Below are 21,840 nucleotides of genomic sequence, written 5' to 3' on the forward strand. Positions count from 1 at the left end.
ATGGCCCTGCGGGCGCGGGCGCTGTACGACTTCAGGTCGGAGAACCCCGGTGAGATCTCGCTCCGGGAGCACGAAGTGCTGAGCCTGTGCAGCGAGCAGGACATCGAGGGGTGGCTGGAGGGCGTCAACAGCCGCGGGGACCGCGGGCTCTTCCCGGCTTCTTACGTGCAGGTGATCCGCGCCCCCGCCGCCGAGCCGCCGCCGCCCGCTCGCTACGCAAACGTCCCCGTCGGCGGATTCGAGCCGCTGCCGCCCCCCGCCGCCTTCAAGCCGGCAACGCAGCAGCCCCCGCCCGAGCCCTTCCCGCCGCCCCCCGCCGGGTATCCCTTCCCGCCCTACGGCGGCTCCTACCAGCCGAGTCAGGGCAGCGATGACGACTGGGACGATGACTGGGACGACAGCTCCACGGTGGCCGACGAGCCGGGCGCCCTGGGCAGCTCCTACCCCGATTACGAGGCGGCGGGCGGCGGCGCCTCGGGCCGGTACCGCCTGTCCACCCGCTCCGAGCCATCCCTGGGCCCCCGCGGCGCGGGGCACCCACCGGGACACCCGCACCCGCCCGGCGGCGGCGGCGCCGCCAAGAGCTCGGCCACGGTGAGCCGCAATCTCAATCGTTTCTCCACCTTCGTCAAGTCCGGCGGAGAGGCCTTCGTGCTGGGCGAGGCGTCGGGCTTCGTGAAGGACGGGGACAAGCTGTGTGTGGTGCTGGGCCCCAGGGGCCCCGAGTGGCAAGAGAACCCTTACCCCTTCCAGTGCTCCATCGAGGACCCCACCAAACAGACCAAATTCAAGGGCATGAAGAGCTACATCGCCTACAAGCTGGTGCCCAGCCACACCGGCCAGCAGGTGCACCGCCGCTACAAGCACTTTGACTGGCTCTATGGGCGCCTGGCTGAGAAGTTCCCTGTCATCTCTGTGCCCCACTTGCCAGAGAAACAGGCCACTGGCCGCTTTGAGGAGGACTTCATCTCTAAACGTCGCAAAGGCTTGGCATGGTGGATGGACCACATGTGCAGCCACCCCGTGCTGGCTCAGTGTGATGCCTTCCAGCACTTCCTCACCTGTCCCAGCACGGATGAGAAGGCCTGGAAGCAGGGCAAGCGCAAGGCTGAAAAGGATGAGATGGTGGGTGCCAACTTTTTTCTGACCATCAGTGTCCCTACAGGCCCTGGGGCCAGCCTGGACTTGCAGGAGGTGGAAAGCCAGGTGGATGGCTTCAAAGCCTTCACCAAGAAGATGGATGAGAGTGCCCTGCAACTTAATCACACGGCCAACGAGTTTGCCCGCAAACAAGTCACTGGTTTCAAGAAGGAATACCAGAAGGTGGGGCACTCCTTCAAGTGCCTGAGTCAGGCATTTGAGCTGGACCAGCAAGCCTTTTCAGCTGGCCTCAACCAAGCCATAGCCTTCACTGCAGAAGCCTATGATACCATCGGGGACCTCTTTGCAGATCAGCCCCGGCAAGACCTAGATCCTGTGATGGATTTGTTAGCGCTATATCAGGGGCATTTGGCCAACTTTCCAGACATCATCCATGTGCAGAAAGGTAAGACTCTTATGCGTTTTCTGAAACAATATAAGTTTTGACTATCAGTGGTATGCAACCTGTATAGGAACCAGGATATAAATTTGCCCTGTGTCTGGCTTGCTGGCCTTGTGTTCAATCTTCCTATGTTTATTCAGATAAACTCTCGCTAGAAATACAAAAAACACACCGGAGCAATTTTATTTTGTGCCAAAGGCCTAAACATAGGGAGTTTTGCTGGTCAGAGGTTGCTGTGTTTGGCTGCATGTCTCTGAAAGTGACCACGTCGAACTAAACTGCCTGTATATTAGAGATGATTGAGCTTGTTTACAAACCCTGGAAATCAAGTGGTATGGAAACATCTATTACTGTGAGGTATGTGAGGTATCTTAACGGTCTTGTCTGTTAGGTAATGAATATGAGGTAATATGAGGATGCAGGTACTGCTCCGATTGACCACCCTGTTCAAGGTGCACATGGAGGTGTGTGTTTTGCAGCATTAATCTGATGAGATGTTTAGGGCTGCTGGGGCATCTTTGTTCAGCCAAGCATCTTGTGGTGTCTTTGAAAGAGTAATGATCAGCTAAATTGTTCTTAGTGGCAGTTATTCAACCTTTGCTCTTACAGTCATGAACAGATGTTGCTCACCTGTTATCCTTTCAGCATCTTGCTAGCTGAAATACACTTTCCAAGTTCAGATTGCTAGTTACAAAGTTAGTTATATTTTGTGATCTGTCAGAAAGAAACTCAAAAACAAACAAAAAAACTACTGTATAACTAATGACACTTGTTCGGATAAACAGGAGCTTGTAGTACTGTATACGTGGAGATTCTGCTGTTAAATTATTGATAGTCATATATTCTTTACCATTTCAAGTAGGTAAGTTCATAATTAATTATTTTTTTCTGTTATCTTTCTTACCTGTCATTTTCAACTGAAAGTTCAGCAGGGTGTGGGGATTTGAGCTGTAAAATAGATCAAGAAAACATCATATATGCTCTGCAGAAATGGGTGTCTGTAAGTTAGCCAAGAAAATGCATGAGCTTTGTGGAAAATTATTTTGGGAGATTAATAAGTAGTGTTCTGTGAGTTGTCACCAAGGGCAAATCAGTCTTTTTGCTTTTGCATGACATTTCCAAGGGTTTTGCACCTGTAACAGTACATTAAGTTTGGTAAAAAAAGAGTTGGAAAAGTTTTTTCAACAGAGCAAAAAGACAGGATGCATTGCTGGGAACATCTGAGGAAAGGGAGTTGCTATGAAGTGCACAATTTGTTGTTATTTAAGAAAATAAGCTTTTCATAAAAATTGCATGCATTAAAGTCAGATTTCCATTTTGCTGTCAAATAACAAAAATTGTGAATGGAAATTTAAACAACCTTAATTTTATTTGAAGGAGAAAGTGAGGTGTGAAGGTTAACATTTGAGGAGTTGGTTTGCTAGCTGCTGTGGTATTGTATTTTGATAACAGCTTTAAAATATTTTAGATTTTGAGAGATGAGTGGCCTTGGCAATGCCTTATGTTTGGGAGCAGAGCATGTTAAAGTGAGTTGTCATCTAACAGGATTATCTGAAAGCTTCTGGAAAAAATAAAGGAATGGATATTTTTATAAGATGGAAAAATCCAGCAGACTATATATACTATTTAAATAATACATCCTCAGGCTTTAAGGTTATATATGGAGGTCTCCACTGAAGTCTTTTTGGAGACAAGCCTTTGAAGACAGATTTGGGAGCAATAAGATAAGTGCTTATTTCTTATTTCTTTTGTTAGCTCTATTTGAATTTACATTTAGTTTACGTTGATGAACTGCTGAAGCTTCATGTAAACAACTAGAATAGTACATGAGCATGAATTATGTAGAGTTGTTTTTGAGCTAGAATGCTGTCATGGAGCAGATTGGAGAAATGTCTAAATCTCCTGCATGCAGCTATTAATGCTCCAGCACCTCTGAGCTAGCATTGTGTTCACAGTATCATCCATGGTACATACTAGTGATAGGAATATGGCAGGGGCTTGAGAGATTGGTCTCTTGAGTGTCTATGGTCATGACAGGAGCTGAGTTGTGTGGGTTGGCTGTTTGTTACTGTTGTTAAAAGATAGCAAACTAGAGGAAGACTGAGAGTCATGTTTTGCACTCCATATACTGCTGGTTTATTACTCTTAAGGGTACTTTTTAAAAGGTACAGCTTTTCAATTCCAATCTGTAAACTTCAGATGAAAATATTAACTGTTTGGTGTTCTTGCAACATAAAGGCTTTATTTTAAATTTACTGTCTGGGATGGTTATTGCCAGTTTTGAGAAATAATATTATCCCTATAGATCATACAAATATCTGTTTGTATAGTCAATAGCTAACTGTGTTTGTGATAAGAAATATCTGAAAAATAGAGTTGATATGTCTTTCTTCAAGGGTTTTGTTTTCTTGTGTACAACCTCATTGAGCAGTAAAATGAGACCAAAGTGCCTTTACAAGTGGCAGAAGCAGCAGCCTGATACATTTATTAAATGGCTATGCCTTTAAAATTATGAACACTGAAATTAGGACTAGTGCTCTTTTTTTTTTGCTACATAATGCAGATATATTGTTTGCTTTGGATAAAACCCAAGATCATATTCCCTTGGATCTGAGCAGGATGGAAGAGCAAAGGCAGTTGTACCAAAACATGCCTGTGTCTGTGCATAGAGCTGGAGGACCATGAGTGTGAGAATGATCTACTCCCAGTCGACCTTCTCAGCTCAAGCTGGATCCCTGCAAATCTATGGGGCCTGATAGGATTCATCCAAGAATCCTCAAAGAGCTGGGTGATGTTCTTACAATACTCTTTTCAATGATTTTTTGGCAGTCTTGGAAAGCCTGAGAGGTCCCAGCTGACTGGAAGCTGGCAAACGTTCTCCCAGTTCTCAAGAAGAGCAGGAAGGAGGACCCCTTCCAGTGGCCTCCTAATCTCACTTCAGTGCCCAGTAAAATCATAGAAAATATTATTCTGGCAGGTGTTGGAAAACACCTGAAAGACAATGCAGTCCTTGGTCACAGCCAGCACAGCTTCATGCTAATAAAGTCCTGCTTATTGAGTCTTCCTTTTATGACAAGGTAATCCATTTATTTGACCAATGGAAGCCAACTGATGTGATATTTTTGGATTTCAGTAAAGCTTTCATTGCTCTCTCTCTCACTGTATCCTTCTGGACAAATTGTCCAGCTCAGAGCTGGACAAACACAGTATGGGATGGGTGAGAACTGGCTCATGGGTTGGGCACAAAGGGTTACAGTGAATGGGGTGCTATCAGACTGGGGACCTGTCACTAGGAGGGTTCCACAGGGCTCCATCCTCAGTCCTGTGCTCTTCAACAGCTTCATACATGACTTGGACTCAGGAGTGGAAGGGACACTGGGCATGTTTCCAGGTAATACAAACCTGGGAGGAGCTGTTGACTGCCTCAGAGGGAGGGAGGCCCTGCAGAGACCTCGATAGATTAGAGATGGGCAATCATCAACCCTATGAAGTTCAACAAGGGCTGGTGTCAGATTCTGCACCTGGGATGGGGCAGCCCTGGATGCACAGACAGACTGGGCAATGAGAGGCTGGAGAGCACTGCCATGGAAAGGGCCCTGGAGTTCTGGTCCATAGCACCAGCAGTGCCCTGGCAGCCAGGAGGGCCAAGCGTGTCCTGGGGGCATCAGGGACAGCATCACCAGCTGGGCAAGGGAGGGGATTGTCCTGCATTCAACTACTAGGGAGAGTCCAAAGGAGAGCCGTGAGGATGTTGAAGGTTCTGGAGGGGAAGCCATAGGAGGAACAGCTGAGGTCACCTGGTCTGTGCAGCCTGAAGGAGACTGAGGGGAGACCTCATTGCGACCTGCAACTTCCTTGTGAGGGGCAGAGGAGGGGCAGGCACTGATCTGTGTGACTGGTGACGTGACCCAAGGAAATGGCCTGGAGTTGTCAGGAGAGGTTGAGGCTGGATATTAGAAAGAGGTTCTTCACTCAGATGATTTTGGGGCCCTAGAACAGGCTTGCAGGAGGGAAGTGGACCAAGCACCAAGCCAGATAGATTTCAAGAAGCGTTTGGACAATAACCTTAGGCACCTAGTGGTACATCTTGGGATGTCCTGTGTAGGGCTAAGAGTTGAATGCAGTGATACATGGGTCTCTTCCAACTTGGCATATTCTGTGATTATGTAGTTTTAACTGTCTTGCCCTGTTATACTTTTGCTGTATTACAGTTAGCTGAAGAGCTGCTGAATGTGATTTCTAAGTGCATTTTGTGCTATGGGCTGAGAAGTCTGCATGCCTGAGGTTTTGTTTTAGAACTTTCTGCAACTTCTGCAAAAAGAGCCACAGAGATAAAAGTTTCTCTCTATATGGGCTTTGTCTTTTTCTTTAGAGTTATGAACCAAAGCAATTGCTTTGAACCTAAGCATTGCTCTTGCTTTGTCTGCATCTTACCAGGAAAATATGTTTACTGTTGTGCTTTTAATTGTTTTGGGATTCAGGTCTTTCTGTCTTCTGTGCTGAGGACATCATATGTGATCTGATTTGTGTATTTTGTGTAAAATGTGTATCAGCAGACTGTGGAAATACTTTCAAACTGTTTCATTGTCTTATTAATATTGTTAATTGATATTTTATGAAATGGCAATAGCTTCACTAGGAGATTTTAGAAGATTCCTTTTCCTCTTTTCTTGTACAAGAGTCCTTTTCTTTCATCTTGAGTTCCTCATGTTTAAGGAATTTTCTGTAGGGAAGGAAGAGTTAAAGTTCCTGGTGTAGAAGAGACAGAGAAGTATTTTAACATTTCTGTACCGCATGCCAGTCAAGGATCAACAGGTCAATGCTTTGAGACCTTTCTTTGTTTCATGTGCACCCTAGTCCAGGTCTGATGATTCATTCAATTGAGCCCTACAGCAAAGAGTGTCCCCAGTTGGAAGCATCACATTTCCATCTGGAAATACTTGGGTTGAGAGTCCTGCTGAGGCTGTCATAGAGCATATTAGTTACCAAGGCATATGGCCCTTACAACAACTTGTTGTTCAATAGGTTTTGCTTGAAAACTAAGTGATTAGGGAAAACTGGTTCCTGGATAAGGTAGATGATGGCAGAGTGTTGTCTCAAGCTTCTAAACACCCCAATACTTTTATAAATCTAGCCCTTAACCCCTTTTAGGTGAATGCTTCTAATGCACTTGTATGAAAATATTCTTGTGTGTATACATGGAGTTTTGGAATGGAAGATACATATTAGATACACTTGTACACAGTTTTCTTTAGCCTCCAGCAAAACATTTGCAGAGAAGGGATATTAAGTACCAGAGGCTCAAAAAACAAAGCTGCATTTTGTAATTTTCTATTGCAGAACTGGTGTCTCTTTCAAGAAATACTGGTTCCTTTTTTTTTTAATTTTGAGAAGCAAGGCAGCTTCCCATTTGTAATGGATAATACCTTCTCTTTTATGCATTTAAGGTCTGCTTAGGGAAATTCCCTAGGCATTCTTGGTGAAATAATTTCTATGTATTAATTGCTAAAGCTTCGCTCAACTTGATGTAATCTTCCTACTTCTGTAATCTTCAACACAGACCCATGCAATCTCTGCAGGCCCATGCAAGTTCAGGTAGAAAATTCATGCACTTGTGGGAATTGGAGACAGCATATGCTAGTATCCTAGCTCATTCTTGTTTGGCTCTTTTGTCTTCATATTTGTTTGGTGAGGGCAGAGAAGTTGGGTGAGTTTTGGATTTCTTTCTTTCAAGTTTTGTTTAAGAATTACTATAATTGGCCTCTTGTGATTTATGAAGGTGGAAGAAATACTGACTAACATGCTTTCTAGATTTCTTCTGTCTTAATGTTATGCTGTTAATGTTTGACAAACTTCTGGTTATGGTTTTTACAAAAGAGATCTGAAAAAGTGGTCTAAATGTTTCCTGAGATACAGTACAGGCAATTCCATTTCCTTTGCATGTTAGAATTTAAGAGAATTATTTTTAAAAATATATGACTGATTAATTGTTTCTTCGTCACTGTTTGTGAAAAGTAAAATAAGGCAAATTGTCTTATTTACCTGAAGCAAACTTAATTCTAGACATAGGCTTTAAAGAATGCACTTGCTGTGTTTTTGGAATATCTTACAAAATTGTAGGTGAAAAATCTATCCAGATGGAAATGCATCAAAATTTAAAGCACCAGAAAACCCAAACAGCACTGAAACCTGGAACTCTCTAGCATTTCGCATTTCCTTCTCCTGCCGCCCTCCAGGAAGAAGAAGTGGTATTTGAATTAATGAATAGATCGGTCTGGTTAATATTGGTACCTAAAACTTTATATCACAGTATAAAAGCAGTGCTTTTCTCTCATGCTTACTTCCTAAGCTCTGCAGTTTGTTGTGCAGAAATTGTTTTTCTCATCACTGTTTTTCCTTTTATCCATATTTTAGGGTTTTTTCCTCCTCTGTCCCTCAAATGCATGCACTTTGCATGGGCTTCAACTCCTGTAGCTGGTGGATAAGAGTTAGGCCTGTAATCCTAGCCAGATGACCCTTGCAACAGTAAAAAGAGATGGACATTTTGTCTGTGTAGGAGTTTTGGTGAGAAAGGGTGTACTACTCCAGGATGTCTTCTGTTTTTTTGTCGTGTCAGCCTCCCCATAGCTGTTACAATGATGATGTAACACTGTCTGCTTGCAGCTGCATTACCCAATGTTGTCTCACAATATTTGAAGGTAACCTTAAGGAAATGGAGCTAAAATGTGAAAGCATCTTCACATTTAGAAACTTTATAAAATTACAGCTGTCTTCGTTGGTGTGAAGTCAGAGGACAGGAGTAAACAACTAAAATTGTGCAATGGCTCCATTTGAAGAAAATTAAACAGGAAGAGGAAATAAAGGACTTCTATGCTCTGTCTGTCTGAAAAATGTATGGGTCTTCTTAATGTATGGTTCTTCCTTCTTTTCCACTCCTCCACAATCTCTGTGGCTTTCTAGGGGAGCAAGATTCATGCTGTTGTGATGCGTCTTTTTCCTATTAACTTTTGAAATTAGTCTGGTATCATGCGCGTTCAGTAACAGAGAGACATTTCATGGCTAATAAAACACCAGTGGATTGGTTGTTTTTTCAAAACTTGCTGGTATCAGAGGAAGAGCTTAGCTGTTCCTTCCGTGGGAGAGACTATATGTATTACTGCACATCAGAAGTCTGTCCAGTATACCCTCTTAATCCTAACAGGAGAAATTCTGATTGGAGCTCACACCTCTAGGTTTGACTACAGGCAAGTGCATATTTAAATAAATGTAAATTTGCATCAGTTTTTTAGTCAGATCACAGAAAATACCCCATACTATGTGCTCAGCACATGCATTAAGGCCTTGTCTACTGGGATGGCCCTGTGAGCAACTAGGGAGTAGCAGAACAGTGTAGACATTGAAGGCTTAAAATTTATATTGTAGAAAGAGGAAGTAATTCTATTTCAAGAACAAAGTAATGCTTTTGAGAGACATATGAAGAGTCTGTATAGTGGGATAGTTCTCCTGAAGCTCTGGGTGTTCCTAGTCTGGCTGACAATTTGGCTTACATCTAAACATGGAAGACAAGAATTGGTAGACAGAAAATGGAAAAAAGATCCCGGAGCTCTTTCAGTTCTTTATTAGCACATTATCAAAAACAAACAAGCTGACTGACATTCTAGTTTGTAAGTCACCTTTGAAACAAGGGCATGTTTCAGCCTTTCCAACATCTTTCCATTATTTCATTGTTAGACTTTGTTTGAACAGTTGAAATGCCAAGTCAGTAAGTGCAGACTGTATAAACTTATCCAGTTGGCACCTGATGTATTTGAAATTGCCTGGTTCAAATAGCATAGAATTTGAAAATTTTGATTGAAAAAATAGGAAATTGTATTTGGCTGAGTCCCTAAACATAAACCTTATTAGCAGACTAGAGTAAACAAATGGCACATGCTTTCTTATTTAGTCTTGTTTGTATCTTTCATGATAGCCATGAGGACTTAAAATAAAATGGAGAAAAGCCCCAAACAACCCACCAACGTTTAAACAATCTATTCAGTTCTTGCCAGAGATTTTGGGTGGTTACTGCAGCCGAACAGGAAGAAGTGTTGTTTTCAGCCTTTGTTTTAAGTAGGTACACATCATGGATGGACAACTTCTGTAATCATGATGAACTAAGCTACCCTTTTTATGCCTACATGCATTCATTCATTAGCAGTGTGAAAAGCAGGTTCATCCTGTGATTTGGAGTTTACATTGCGTTGTTGTCTGATGGTAAAAAGCAACTTATTCTAATTTTTTTTAGAATTTTTGTGATTTCGAATCTTTATATGCATGAATATGTATGCTACCTTACTAGCAATATACTAAAGAAGCCTTTCTTTTAAATAATGTGAATGTAGTGTTATATTACAGTTTTCACATGTTCTGCTTTTGTATTATATAGCATATTGTAATTGGTTGCATTAATGATGGCTTGCCTTGAGTATTTTTTTCTGCAACAATTATTCTACTTCTTTTTGTTCTTACAGAGAAACTGCAGCATTTAGAAATCTAAGAGAGGGCAATTAAAGGGTACTAGGATAAAGTAAACCAGTATCTGCATCTCATTTGCATCTTGACTCTTTTCATATGAATTTGTGTTAAACTGCCTATACGTGTCTTATTTGCTCATCTTAGGACAGTAGTAGAGTTAAGCAGGTGATAATAGACAAGCAAACACTGTAAGTTGTATTTGTTCTTTGCTTTCCTTTTAGCCTTAACAGAAAACAACATCCGAAAGCAGATGTTTCATTGTGCCCCAATAAAGCAGTGCTGTAAGAGTCTGTGGAACTTGCATTTATATTTACTTCTCTCAGTAACAGTGTATGGATGTTGATACACAGTGTTACCTTTCTTCCCCTGTCCATCCACATCCCATGAATCTTACAAAAATTTTGAAAGAAGGCAGCATTTAATGTAATAGTGCTTATATCTATTTTGGAGAGGAGAAGACATTTCTGCTCATAACCATTTCTACTGAAAATTAATTTATTTTGTCCATGGATAGCTTAATTTCTGATGGTTGTTGTCTTGAAGTCAGGAGTATGAACAGGATGCTTACAAAAGCTGTTAAAAATCTGTAGCATCTTTCTAACATAACGTGCTTGTTCCTAGTATCCTAATTGGAAAAAACTAGTGTTCAAAACCTGTGACAACCAAACTGTAATAGACCGACTCTAATTCTGGAAAAGCAGAGTTCTGTATTAAAAAGCTTGTTTGATGCCCCAGTAAGATGTAAATTAATAAGAAGTACTAAAAATTACTGAAAGGTTTCATCCTAGTACTTCTGCAAATTGCCATTGCTTAAATTTTCAAGTAGTCCTGAAAAACATGGCTTTCTAAGGGGCAAATTTATTGTGTTCTAGTGAACAGCCTAGTTTATGTTTCACTCTTTTCTGTCCCCCTAGTCTGCACTGCCAGCTGAAACCACACCGAAGAAAAACTCTTTTAAATGGTAAATACAAGTGCCAAAAAGTACAGAGTGTCATAGAATTGGGCAAACCTGGCATGTGCCTCTTAGGCTGTGGTGCAAAATATTGTATTTGTGATAATAGGCAGCTGGACACATAGTTTAACTGGATTTTATTGTCAAGTGATTCCTGGTGGGCTTCCTTTCAGACATCACTGTAGGTGCTTATAAAGTCTAAACTATTCACAAACATATTTAAAACATGCTTTAGTGCCTAAAAGAGGGTCATTTGTTTGCTTAGAAGACTGCTGGTGTACAATACATCAAAAGATAACATCTTTTGTTGTAACATCTCTGCATTCTAGATTTGAATAGAAAATATTAATTTAATTTTAGACATTTTTTTCTATCTGGCTACCTAGCATAATGTTTTGTTGGGGTTTTTAAAAATTTTGTTAGTGGCATTATGTGAAGCGGTAGATGCATTGAAATGGTAATTCTGTTTCTTTCATTTACTCAACTGTGTTGCTCTCATTTTCTGTTATCAACTCCTTCAAAGGCAAGCTATGGCATCTGCTCACATAGCAGTGTAGTGTAACTTGGCCCAGAAAAACATTTGTACTGGAGCTGCTGCACACCAAAGCTTGTAGATTCCTCTGGGACATTCTGGAACTGAAATGCACATTGACAATGTGGAGATTTAAATATCTTTTTGGTAGTGTGATCATGTTACATTCTCTGAACATGCACAGGTATGATTACAGTCCTTGTAGAGTTGGATAAATGAAATCAGGTCTATATGCTCTTCCTCTATGTGTGTACACTGACATATGTATGCTCGGTGAGTCTAATCAGAACTTAATAATCATATTATTTAAAATTTTTTAAATATCAGTTAGACATTAGTTAGACTTCCAGCAACCCTGGTAGTTTTGAAAAATTAACGTTTTACACCATGCATTCTAACATCGTTCTTAGTTTGGTTTATGGTAATTAAATAAATTTGTAAGTTTAGACCATCAGATGAGGTTGCAGCTACTTAATGTTCTGAAATATCTAGCAAAGACTGTTTTTTGTGTGAGCTCCTGAGTTGTATAGATTAAAAAGTGACTTCATTTTGAACTGAAGAATGTGTTAGTGTCAGCTTTCAATAAGCTTTGCAACAGGGTAACTGACAAATAATTATGTCTGATTTTAATAACTCTGTAGTCAGTGTTGATCTAGATGTCAGCAGAATGCTGTAATTTATGAATCTGAATTTACAGGATAGTATATTATCTGGGCTTTTTGAAGCAATGGGCAACAAAACGATGAAAAACAAAGTTCACTTCTTTAACTATGGTTAGGCTGCAGTTCTAAAAACATTATAGCCATTTTCATGTATCTACAGAAACCTCTATAATACTAAAGTAATTGTGGTTTGTTGTCTGTAAGTTTTATACTTCCGACATTTCACTATGGAAAAGGGAATGTTGTTAAAATGGTTTTGTGCCCTTAAGGAGAAGAATATAATCTTTTAAATACAAAGACTGGGTTTGAAAACTATTGTGTTAGCACTTACCAAAAGTCTTTGGTTTTGAAAATCACTTGCTACTTTTAGTGTAAAACTGGGAAACTGGATTTTGAAAAAGCAGCATAATCCAGTATTAATAACTGTAATGGTACTTTTTCCCTGTGACATTTCTTGTAGTTCAGTCTCTACTGAAAAAGTCTTCTGGTATTAATTTCAGGCAGATTCCTATTATGCCGCTTTCCGTTATAAATCTTGGCCAGAAAATGTAAAGAATTTGCAGAATCTCAGTGTAGGCTTCTTTGGTTAATCAGCACTCAGAGCATTCTTAAGAAAATAATCTGTCAATGTAGCAAAATCTCTGTTCTGTTGCAAATTATGTCACTTTCAGTTGAGAGGGAGGAGTTTGGGGGTTTTTTCAGAGTTGGATTTCATGCTATGTGTTATCTCATTGTCGTGGTTTGAGCACAGCTGGAAGTTAGGCACTGAGCAACCACTCTCTCAACCCCTTCCTCTCTCTCCCCCCACCCCAACCTCAGTGAAATGGGGAGGACACTTTAAGTAAAACTTACATGTTGAGGTAAGAACAGTTAAATAATTGATACTAATGGAAAATGCAGTAATAATGGTAAATAATAACAGTGATCAAAAGGAAACAAACAGGTGATGCACAATGCAACTGCTCACCACCCACTGACCAATGCCAGACTGCCCGAACCCAGATCTGCTGTGTTTCTAGGTGACTCCCTACTCTGGTTTAGGGCAAATTTTGGAGAAAACTTCTGAATAGGGCTTTTTGAGAAAGGTAGTTCCTTCTTTAACTGGTTCGGGGAAATATTTCTTTGGAGAGAAGTGGAAAATCACCTGTTTATTTAACAGGCAAAGCACTTTCCAGCACACAATTGAACAATACCAAACAGCAAAACCTCTCACTACTCCGAAGAGATGAAAAAATCAGAAGAGTCCCGTTCATGGGTTGCAACCTGGCTCACTCAGTCTGTTCTCAGTCCCTCCAGTGCTGGGAAATGCCGCGGCCCAGGCCAGGCCCAGTGTGGCACGGGTGTGAGCTCCTGCTGCTCCTCTGGGTTTTCAGTCCAGAGCAGGTTCGAACAATTTCAAGAAAAAGGGAAAAAACACAGTCCAGGGAGCTTTTCTGCCTCAGCTAGCCAGAAACTAAAAGAGAGCTCTCTCCTGCCTGTCCAGTGCAGACAACACAATCGGTGTGAAGGATGAGGGAGAGCAAGTGCCATTTCTGATAACAAACTCTGCACCTCTTCTCTCCCCCTTCACTCCTGGAACCAGTCTTAAAGCTGCAGAACTCAACATTCAACAGCAACAGAACAGATGATTTAGGATACAAGCATCATAAAGTCACCCCAAGACACTCCCTGCAGTTTATGTCCTGGCCATGACTTCTGTGGTGTGGAATATTCCTTTGGTCAGTTCCAATCACCTGCCCAACTGTGCTCCCTTACAGTTTTTTTTTGTGGACCTCCTCACTGGCAGAACATGAGACTAGGAGGGAGGAAAATAAAGTCCTTGACTTGGAATAAATATGCCTTAGCAAAAACCTAAACATCACTGCGTTATCAACACCATTCTCATTCTGAAACCAAAACACAGCACTGTAACAGTACTAAGAAGAAATTAACTCTACCTACCCTAGCTGAAACCAGGACACTCATGAAATGCTTCTGCAATTTACCTGGTGTGGGAGCTAATGATTGTGTAACCCAGGGCTGACCTGGATCACATAGCTAAGCCACTGATAAAGCTAAGGCATCGTCTCTCTCCCCAGGCCACTTGCATTCTTTTATTGGATTAGTCATTTGAGACATCTTGTAACAACATCTTTGCTAGATCTGGAGTAAGAGAGACAACCATGTAGACCAACTTGTTCTGGCAGTGCTCTGCTGGATTAGAAATAATGTTTCCATGCATGTGAGCCACACAGAGTTTGCTTTTTCAAGTCTTTCGGCAAACATCTGTAGTTAAATAATCTCACCATTAAGTGAGGAAAAGGAAAATATTTCTAGTTACATTATCTGCTTTTATTTATGAAAGCAGCATCATGAATATGTTTTTTTTCCTTTTCCATTAGAGATGGTTTCTTAGATTTCTTATTTAAAGGGTGAAGGGAGTTGTTTGACAAGTTCAAAGCTCTCTCTTCCTTAAGGTGCTTTGAAGGACACATCATGCATCCTGTTAGAGTATTTAATATGCTGGACAGATGAATGGTGTAGAAATGTATGTTGTTTTACCTTCTAGTAAGTATTGCACTAAATATTATTTTGTAGCTTGCTGATAATAGATGACATATTTATTGCATAGATAATTTTATTTGCACAAGATTTCTGAGGTGCAGCTGCTGAGAGATCATAAAAAAAGTGTTTGCTCTGTTTTAGTATAATTCATTATTGAAGTGAAAGAGATACTTCAATGGCTATAATAGCTGAAATAATAAAGGCATTACAATCATAGGATATAAAAAATTAACCTACCGGCTCTTACAAGCAGGGTGAGTTTTCAAGTTGAATATTTTGAAGTGAGATACTGAAGACTTTGATATATTGGTGACTTAAGGATTCTTGAGACAAACTGTTAATTTCAGACCCCAGTGACTTCAACAGGTGCTTGCCGCTGCTTCAGGTGCTGTGTTCAGCAGCTTTGAGCTAATGCTTCTTTGTGTTTCATCCATATGTAACATTACTGTAGCAGTTAAATTGCTGCTGCTACAGCAATGTACGTTTGTGTTTTTTAAGAATGGAGCAAGTCCTACCATGAAACAGATGTCATTGTAGTAAACACTCTGCAGATAGCAAAACAAGGACTCCTGCCCTGAAATATTATTTGTGTGGATTAGTAGCTTTGGACACAGATAGTTTCTCACTCCTATATGTTACATGCAACATTTGAGAACTGATGTTTGGGTGTTTTGAGAAGAGGTGGAAAGGGGAATATGGTACATCCTTAGCAGATATCTTTGCTCTTTGGCTTCTGATTGTGGCACAAGGCAGGCCTTCCTTCCTAGAGAGACTAAGGAGTTGAGTGAAAAGCAGTCTGGATTGCAGTCTGCAAAAGAGGAACCCCAAAGCTTCTTCCTTCTGGGCACATTGCAGGCTGCAGCTTGGAGACATGTAAACATCAGCATGGGCTCATAGGAGTACACATGTATTTCCTGTGTGGAGGGAGATTGAGTGTATGGGTCCATACACTCCTTAGCTGACATTTCATACAATCTTAAAACATTTGTTGCTAGAATAAAATTGTGGATGATGTGAAAATAGGTTGTTTGACCCTAAGTGCTTTCAGGTTCAGGATTTTTTTTTCCTGAATGTGTATCATTCTTCCTACCTTATAGTAATCTCATGTTTGCATGACTAGCTTACTGTCTCAATAAATTTCTTTTTTTTTTCTCATAACTCCTCATCACCCATTTAAGTAGCTGTTAGTAAACTGTGTTTTATGGCTTGAAATTACTTATTTCTGTTGAGAACTCTACATTGTCCCTGTTTTCTTGGTGTCTAGCACAATACACTAGTACAGATTTTGCTAGCACAAATGTCCCTTGTTAAAAGTGTCATATTTCAAAGCAGAGACTGAAATCTGACTCTCCTTTAAACTCTTAGTTGCAGTAAGCATTGGAATCTGTTTACTGTAAGGCTTTGGGCAATGACGAACAGCATTCATATAAGCTTTCCCCCACCTTTAAGAATAGAAATAGGTGTAGCATAGTTTTTTGCATCATTTTTAATCTAGGCCCTCTTTGCTGGTTTGAAAGCTAGTCGTGATCACTGGAAAGTGACTCCTAATAGAAGGTCTTTAAAGGCATGAGCAAGATTGATCAGAATCTGTACATCTGGATTGAAAAAAAGCCCAAGAATTTATATTTATGTATTCCATTCCTCTGGGAACAGTGCACTGGTGTATATTTATCCCAGGCATGTACTCTGCAGGAGGCTTCCTTGAGCTGATATGCATTGGGAGGTGGCTCCTTCTGTTTCTTTTTCTTAAAGTATGTTTAGCCTTTTCTTGGACTGCTGTAATTCAGCCTTCTTTTTTAAAATACATTTTGCTTTTTTTGATTGCCCAAGCCAATACTAGGAATTCACATAACTAAAATCAGAAACCATGAGAAATTTCTGCAGGCGTATTTCCAGACTGGTGGGCCTTGCTCACCCCTGCATCCCCCAATGGTGGCAGCAGGAGCTGCGAGGTGCTGGATTAGGCACTGAGAATGATGGATCAATTAGTGAGAATGGAGTTGGAGAGGTTCATATTGTACAGCCTGGGGCACAGCAGGTCCAGCGTTATGAGCTAGGAGTTATTATGGGTTACCATCACCTAGTGAAGCTTCTCTGCGCAAGACCCTTCTCTTCAAGAGGGATGTGCACAAGAGGCTGCTCTCTAGTCCCCAATTCCCTGTTCTCCTGCTCACTATAGGTTGAATCATTAAACCTTCCACATCAGTACACCTCTGTTTCAGCTCAGGGTTTTGCTCACATAGATTAAAATACAAAAAGTGTGGATTATTGAAAGATGTTTGGCAAAAAATTGGGAGTTTTTTGTTATTTAAGATGCTTTCAAAGCCATGAAAACTAATCACTTTTTAACTTGGATTTGCTAGACTAAGTCTTGCAAACTTCAGTAGATGCTGAACAGCTTAAAAATGACATTTTAAAACAAATAATTAATTTCTTCTTGTAGTAAAACACATGGGTTTGGGGGGTTTTTTGTCTGTGTTTAGGGAGAATTCTCTGATTTTCCTAAAATAAGATAACATTTCCCCTCTATGTAGTTATTTTAATGTTAATTATATTACTAATAATTAAAAGCTTCATTTAAAGGCATTAAAAAAAAAAAAACTAAAAACAAACAACTAACCCAAGCAATATGAAAGTATAACTGTATACTTAAGCATATGTGTGAGCTTTGTCATTTATTGCTAACATCTGGTTATAATTCTGTCCAGGTTTTAAAGGAAATTCCAGTACAGGAGCAGTACGATCCATATGCAGTAATAAAGCAGTGTTAATGATTGTACTGTACTTTTCCCACTGAATTCCTTCGCTAATTATAAATTCCTTTCCTTCCTCCTTCCTCCCTGCTCCTTCTTCTGCTCCTCCTGCTCCTCCTCCTTCTCTCTTTTTTTCTCTTCCCTTTAGCAAAAAATAGCATAATATATCTAGTCTGGAGAGCAGTCATGTTTGGTAATGTATGGTTTTTATTGGTGTAAAATAATCTAAAGATTATACATGCTCCAGAGCTTAATTATGCTTTCAGCTGCTGATGTTGTGAATTTCAATGTTTCTTTTCCAGTTTGGTCATTTTAGAAATAACATCTAAAGCTGTTTCCCACATGACAACTGAAGAGTTGTCATGTTTATTTAACCAGCTACATCTGGCTTCTAGTAAGTCCGAAATTTCAGTTTTTCACAGCTGTGCATGGATTCCTGTTGTGCCCTCGGAGTGCAGAAAAAATTTTGCTAAGCCTAAATTTGTTGAAAGAAGTGTTCTTTTTGTAGGAGAAGGGATTAAGTATCTTTTAGATCATACCCTATCTTACAGATTCCTTATTCCTTAGAGGACAGCACACAGATCTTCTGGCACAGTGTCCCTGATGGCACCACTGCATGTGGAAAAGATTTTTCAGTGGTGTTTTTGGGGCCGGGATGGAGATGATGAGGTCAATCAGCAGAAGGAGCCAGTGCCAAGCTCTTAGCACTGTCATGCCATGGGAGCCGGAGGGTGAGGAACACTGCTTCTGCCTCACAGCTCCCCAAAACAGACACTGCCCTTGGCCTTCAGGCAGCACGCTGTAGTCACATGCAAGAAGTGTAATATGAGGGGAGAGTTACGACATTACAAATATTTAAAGGAACAAGAATCTAGTGAGGTGATAAAAGCTGTACTAGTCTGATTTGGTTTACTTGTATGAATAAAGTATGTAATATTTAAGGCAAAGAAGTTGCTCTGTGGGAAATTGAGTCCAATAATGTGAAATGTCTTAAGATGTATCTTGGTATTCTATCATTTTATGGGTCTGCTTTGGTAGGTCTTTTTAGGATGATCCTTTGCTTTTATAGGATGTGTGCCTCAATTAGCTATTTGGATGGGGGAGTTGTCAGTTTTGTAACTGCTTTTCTACTACTTTTTACAGCACTGTGTAAGCATAAGGTCTACCTGAGCATCTGTGACTTTGAGATAAACATTTAGATTCTCTAGTAATCAGTAATTAGTTTTGGGGTATCTCTGGTGTAAAAACGAAAACATGTATTGACAAGATTTTATGTATTAAGATATGTTTTTGATATTCCACAAGGATTGGGAAAAGGGCTATTTCACATAATCCAGTTCTTAACAAGGTTATTTTTCTGGTATTTATGTAGGCTTTAATTGATCTGGCTAGTTTTGTCATGCTTTCCTTAACTCTTCTACTGGTATAATGATTACTTAATCTATGAAAGACACCATTTGATTTTTAAGGTTGGAAAATAGGATGTTTTAGTAACTTTTGCATGCTTGAGCCTTTAAAAAGTGTTGAGTTTTATTTTTTACACAGGATCCACTGGTTTGTGGTTTTTCTTACATGAAAAAGCTTTTGTTTAATTCCTTTTCATTCATATACGTATGTATATGCACACCTATAAATACACTGAGAATAAGCCTTATACAAATATTTGTTGTTTTTAAATCACTTGTTAAAGTTCAGTAGTTGAGTCTACATGGTCCTCTCAGTTCAACTATTTCATTTTGTTCTTTACACAGGAGCCCTTACCAAAGTAAAGGAGAGTAAGCGGCACGTGGAAGAGGGGAAGATGGAGCTCCAAAAAGCTGAGGGCATTCAAGAACGTTGTAACATTATTTCTTTTGCAACGCTTGCAGAAATTAATCATTTCCACAAAATTCGTGTGAGGGACTTTAAATCACAGATGCAGCATTTCTTGCAACAGCAAATACTCTTTTTTCAAAAAGTGACACAAAAGCTAGAAGAAGCTCTTCACAAGTATGACAGTGTTTAATCTCTGATTTGTGGACTTTGTTCAGCACGAACATGACCCAGGCAGCAAAGCAAATGCTGCTGAAGAGCTGTTGGCAGTGGTAGATGGCGGTACAAGGATGGGTTTGTGTTCACCTGGAACCTGGGTTTAATCTCCGGTTATGTAGAAAGAAAACAGTTATAGGGCTATGTAGTAGAAACAGTACCACACATTGTAACTAAGTTATACTGTGTATGCCTACACCATTGTAACTTTTTTGAAATAATGAGTATACTATTTGCCTTATTGCTTTTTGAAATACAGTATCTTAGTGCATACTTCGTAGACCTCAAAGCCCTTTGGGTATTTAAGGAAGTTGGCTGGATAGAAGCCTGCTTCAGATGCCTTTTTACTTTCCTCGATTTGGATTTCCTAACTTCAAACAATTCTCTGTTTACAGACTCCTACTAGAGCAGCTATGTGATTCTGTGCCTTTAGACTCTATTCCTTTTCTAGTAAGTCACATTTTTATGATTGAATGAATGAAGGGTTGATACCTATGACAGGAACTGATAATGAAACCTCACACTGACTGGAAAAAAATCAGCTGCCATCCTGTTTGCGTGGCAAGTACAGTAATTTCACGATTATAAGCTGCACCTGATTACAAGCCGCACGTTCGGTTACAATACAGAGTGTGCTAAATGGTATCTCTTGAGGGTGGGGGCAGTGAGCCTTATCTCTGTGGGAGATATTCTGCTAATGGGCCATCCATTGAAACCAGACAGGGCATTGTTCTTTATCTTTTCACAACCCATCCTTCCTCCAGCGAGTCATTTTCTGCTAATGGCACATTGAGTCCCACTGTGTGACTGATAAAATTGCTTCATCCCATTGGAAGTTTCTCCAGCCAGGGGGAAGAGCCCAACATTTCTTACCAAGATAAAAAACAGAGGTTTTGGGACACTAGCAGAACCTCTTTCTCCACTGGACTCCAGAGGAAAACCGGATTTCTTTGCAACACCACTTGACCTCCGGAGGGAAACTGCACCTTCTACAGGAGCACTGCTCCAACTGAACCACATCTGTCACTGCAAGAGGATGCAACCACCATTTAATGGGACTGCTGCCAACACCCTGCCTGACGGGGTGTCAGGTTGTACTCTGACTTTGTCAGGGTGTGGAGTTTGTTTCTTTGTAGTACTGTATTTCTATTTTAATTTCCCTGGTAAAGAACTGTTATTCCTAATTCCCATATCTTTGCCTGGGAGCCGCTTGATTTCAAAATTATAATAATTTGGAGGGAGGGGGTTTACATTCTCCATTTCAAAGAGAAACTCCTGCCTTTCTCAGCAGACACCTGTCCTCCAAACTAAAACAACAACTTTTTCTTCTTTGTCCGTATATAAGCCGCACCTGATTACAAGCCACACTTCGGGTTCAGACCAAAATTTTAGTCAAAATGGTGCGGCTTATAACCGTGAAATTACTGTACTTTCTTATTACAAATGTTGGCTCAAGAGGGAAAAGTTAAATTTATTCACACTTTCCCTGGAAATTGAGACTACTTATTACATGTACTAGGATGTTAAGCACATGTACAAAAATACACCACTTAATTCTCTTTCTGAAATAAATAGTACAGTGAGGGGTGGAGTTTGTTGGGGTTTTTCTGTTTGTTTTTTGTTTGGTTTTTTTTTTGGTATACAGCATTACTGTAAATGGAAATTTGAAGAGCTAGCCTAATAAAATCACATATATCAAGGGGATATTAATGCATGCTATGTAGCTGCAGCATCTTTTTTAAGTTTCAAATTATTTGCTCTTTGTTCAGTTGCTGATTCAATTTAACTTCAGACTTGCATCTGCATTGCCAGTTGTCTGAGTTGAAACTCCACTGTGATTCATTAGTTTACTAAGTTAAAAGTTTTCGGGGATTTTCAGTTATATAAATGGTCTGAAGTCTTGGCTGAACTGACTTGGAAGACAGGTGGCACTTTTATGTTTGTAACACTCAAGAATTAACAATTGTCTTAATTTTTGTATAAATATTTTTGACAAGCAGGGTGCATTTATATATATGTAAACACTATCTTTTAAAGAGGTTTATGGCTTATTTCTCTTGAATTAAGTCTGAAGTCTGTATTTCTTACCTATCGGTTTCCTTCTTATAGGTCAGTATGAAAGACGGTTTTTGTTTATCCTATCTTTTTTCTCCTAAACAAAAATAGCAAAACTTTGCGAGGAAGCAAAATGTTTATTTTTTTGTTTAATTGAATTAATCAAAAATAGCTTAAACAAATGAAAGCCTGGAAAAGGAAGTTGAGCAACAGTTACCGTTAAGTACAAATCATTCCTCACCTATGCAGTTGAAATG

General features: G+C 40.2%; 1 protein-coding gene across 1 annotated transcript; it reads left to right on the forward strand.

Annotated features, from left to right (window-relative positions):
- SNX18 (sorting nexin 18) lies at positions 1-20,127 on the forward strand. Its single transcript, XM_033085699.1, has 2 exons — positions 1-1,546; positions 19,252-20,127. Exons 1-2 carry the CDS (start codon positions 1-3, stop codon positions 19,503-19,505), a joined length of 1,800 nt encoding a protein of 599 aa, XP_032941590.1. The 3' UTR covers positions 19,506-20,127.
- Positions 20,128-21,840: the final 1,713 nt, after the last annotated feature.

The sequence above is a fragment of the Catharus ustulatus genome, chromosome Z, assembly GCF_009819885.2.
Source record: "Catharus ustulatus isolate bCatUst1 chromosome Z, bCatUst1.pri.v2, whole genome shotgun sequence".
In the NCBI taxonomy this organism is placed as follows: Eukaryota; Metazoa; Chordata; class Aves; order Passeriformes; family Turdidae; genus Catharus; species Catharus ustulatus.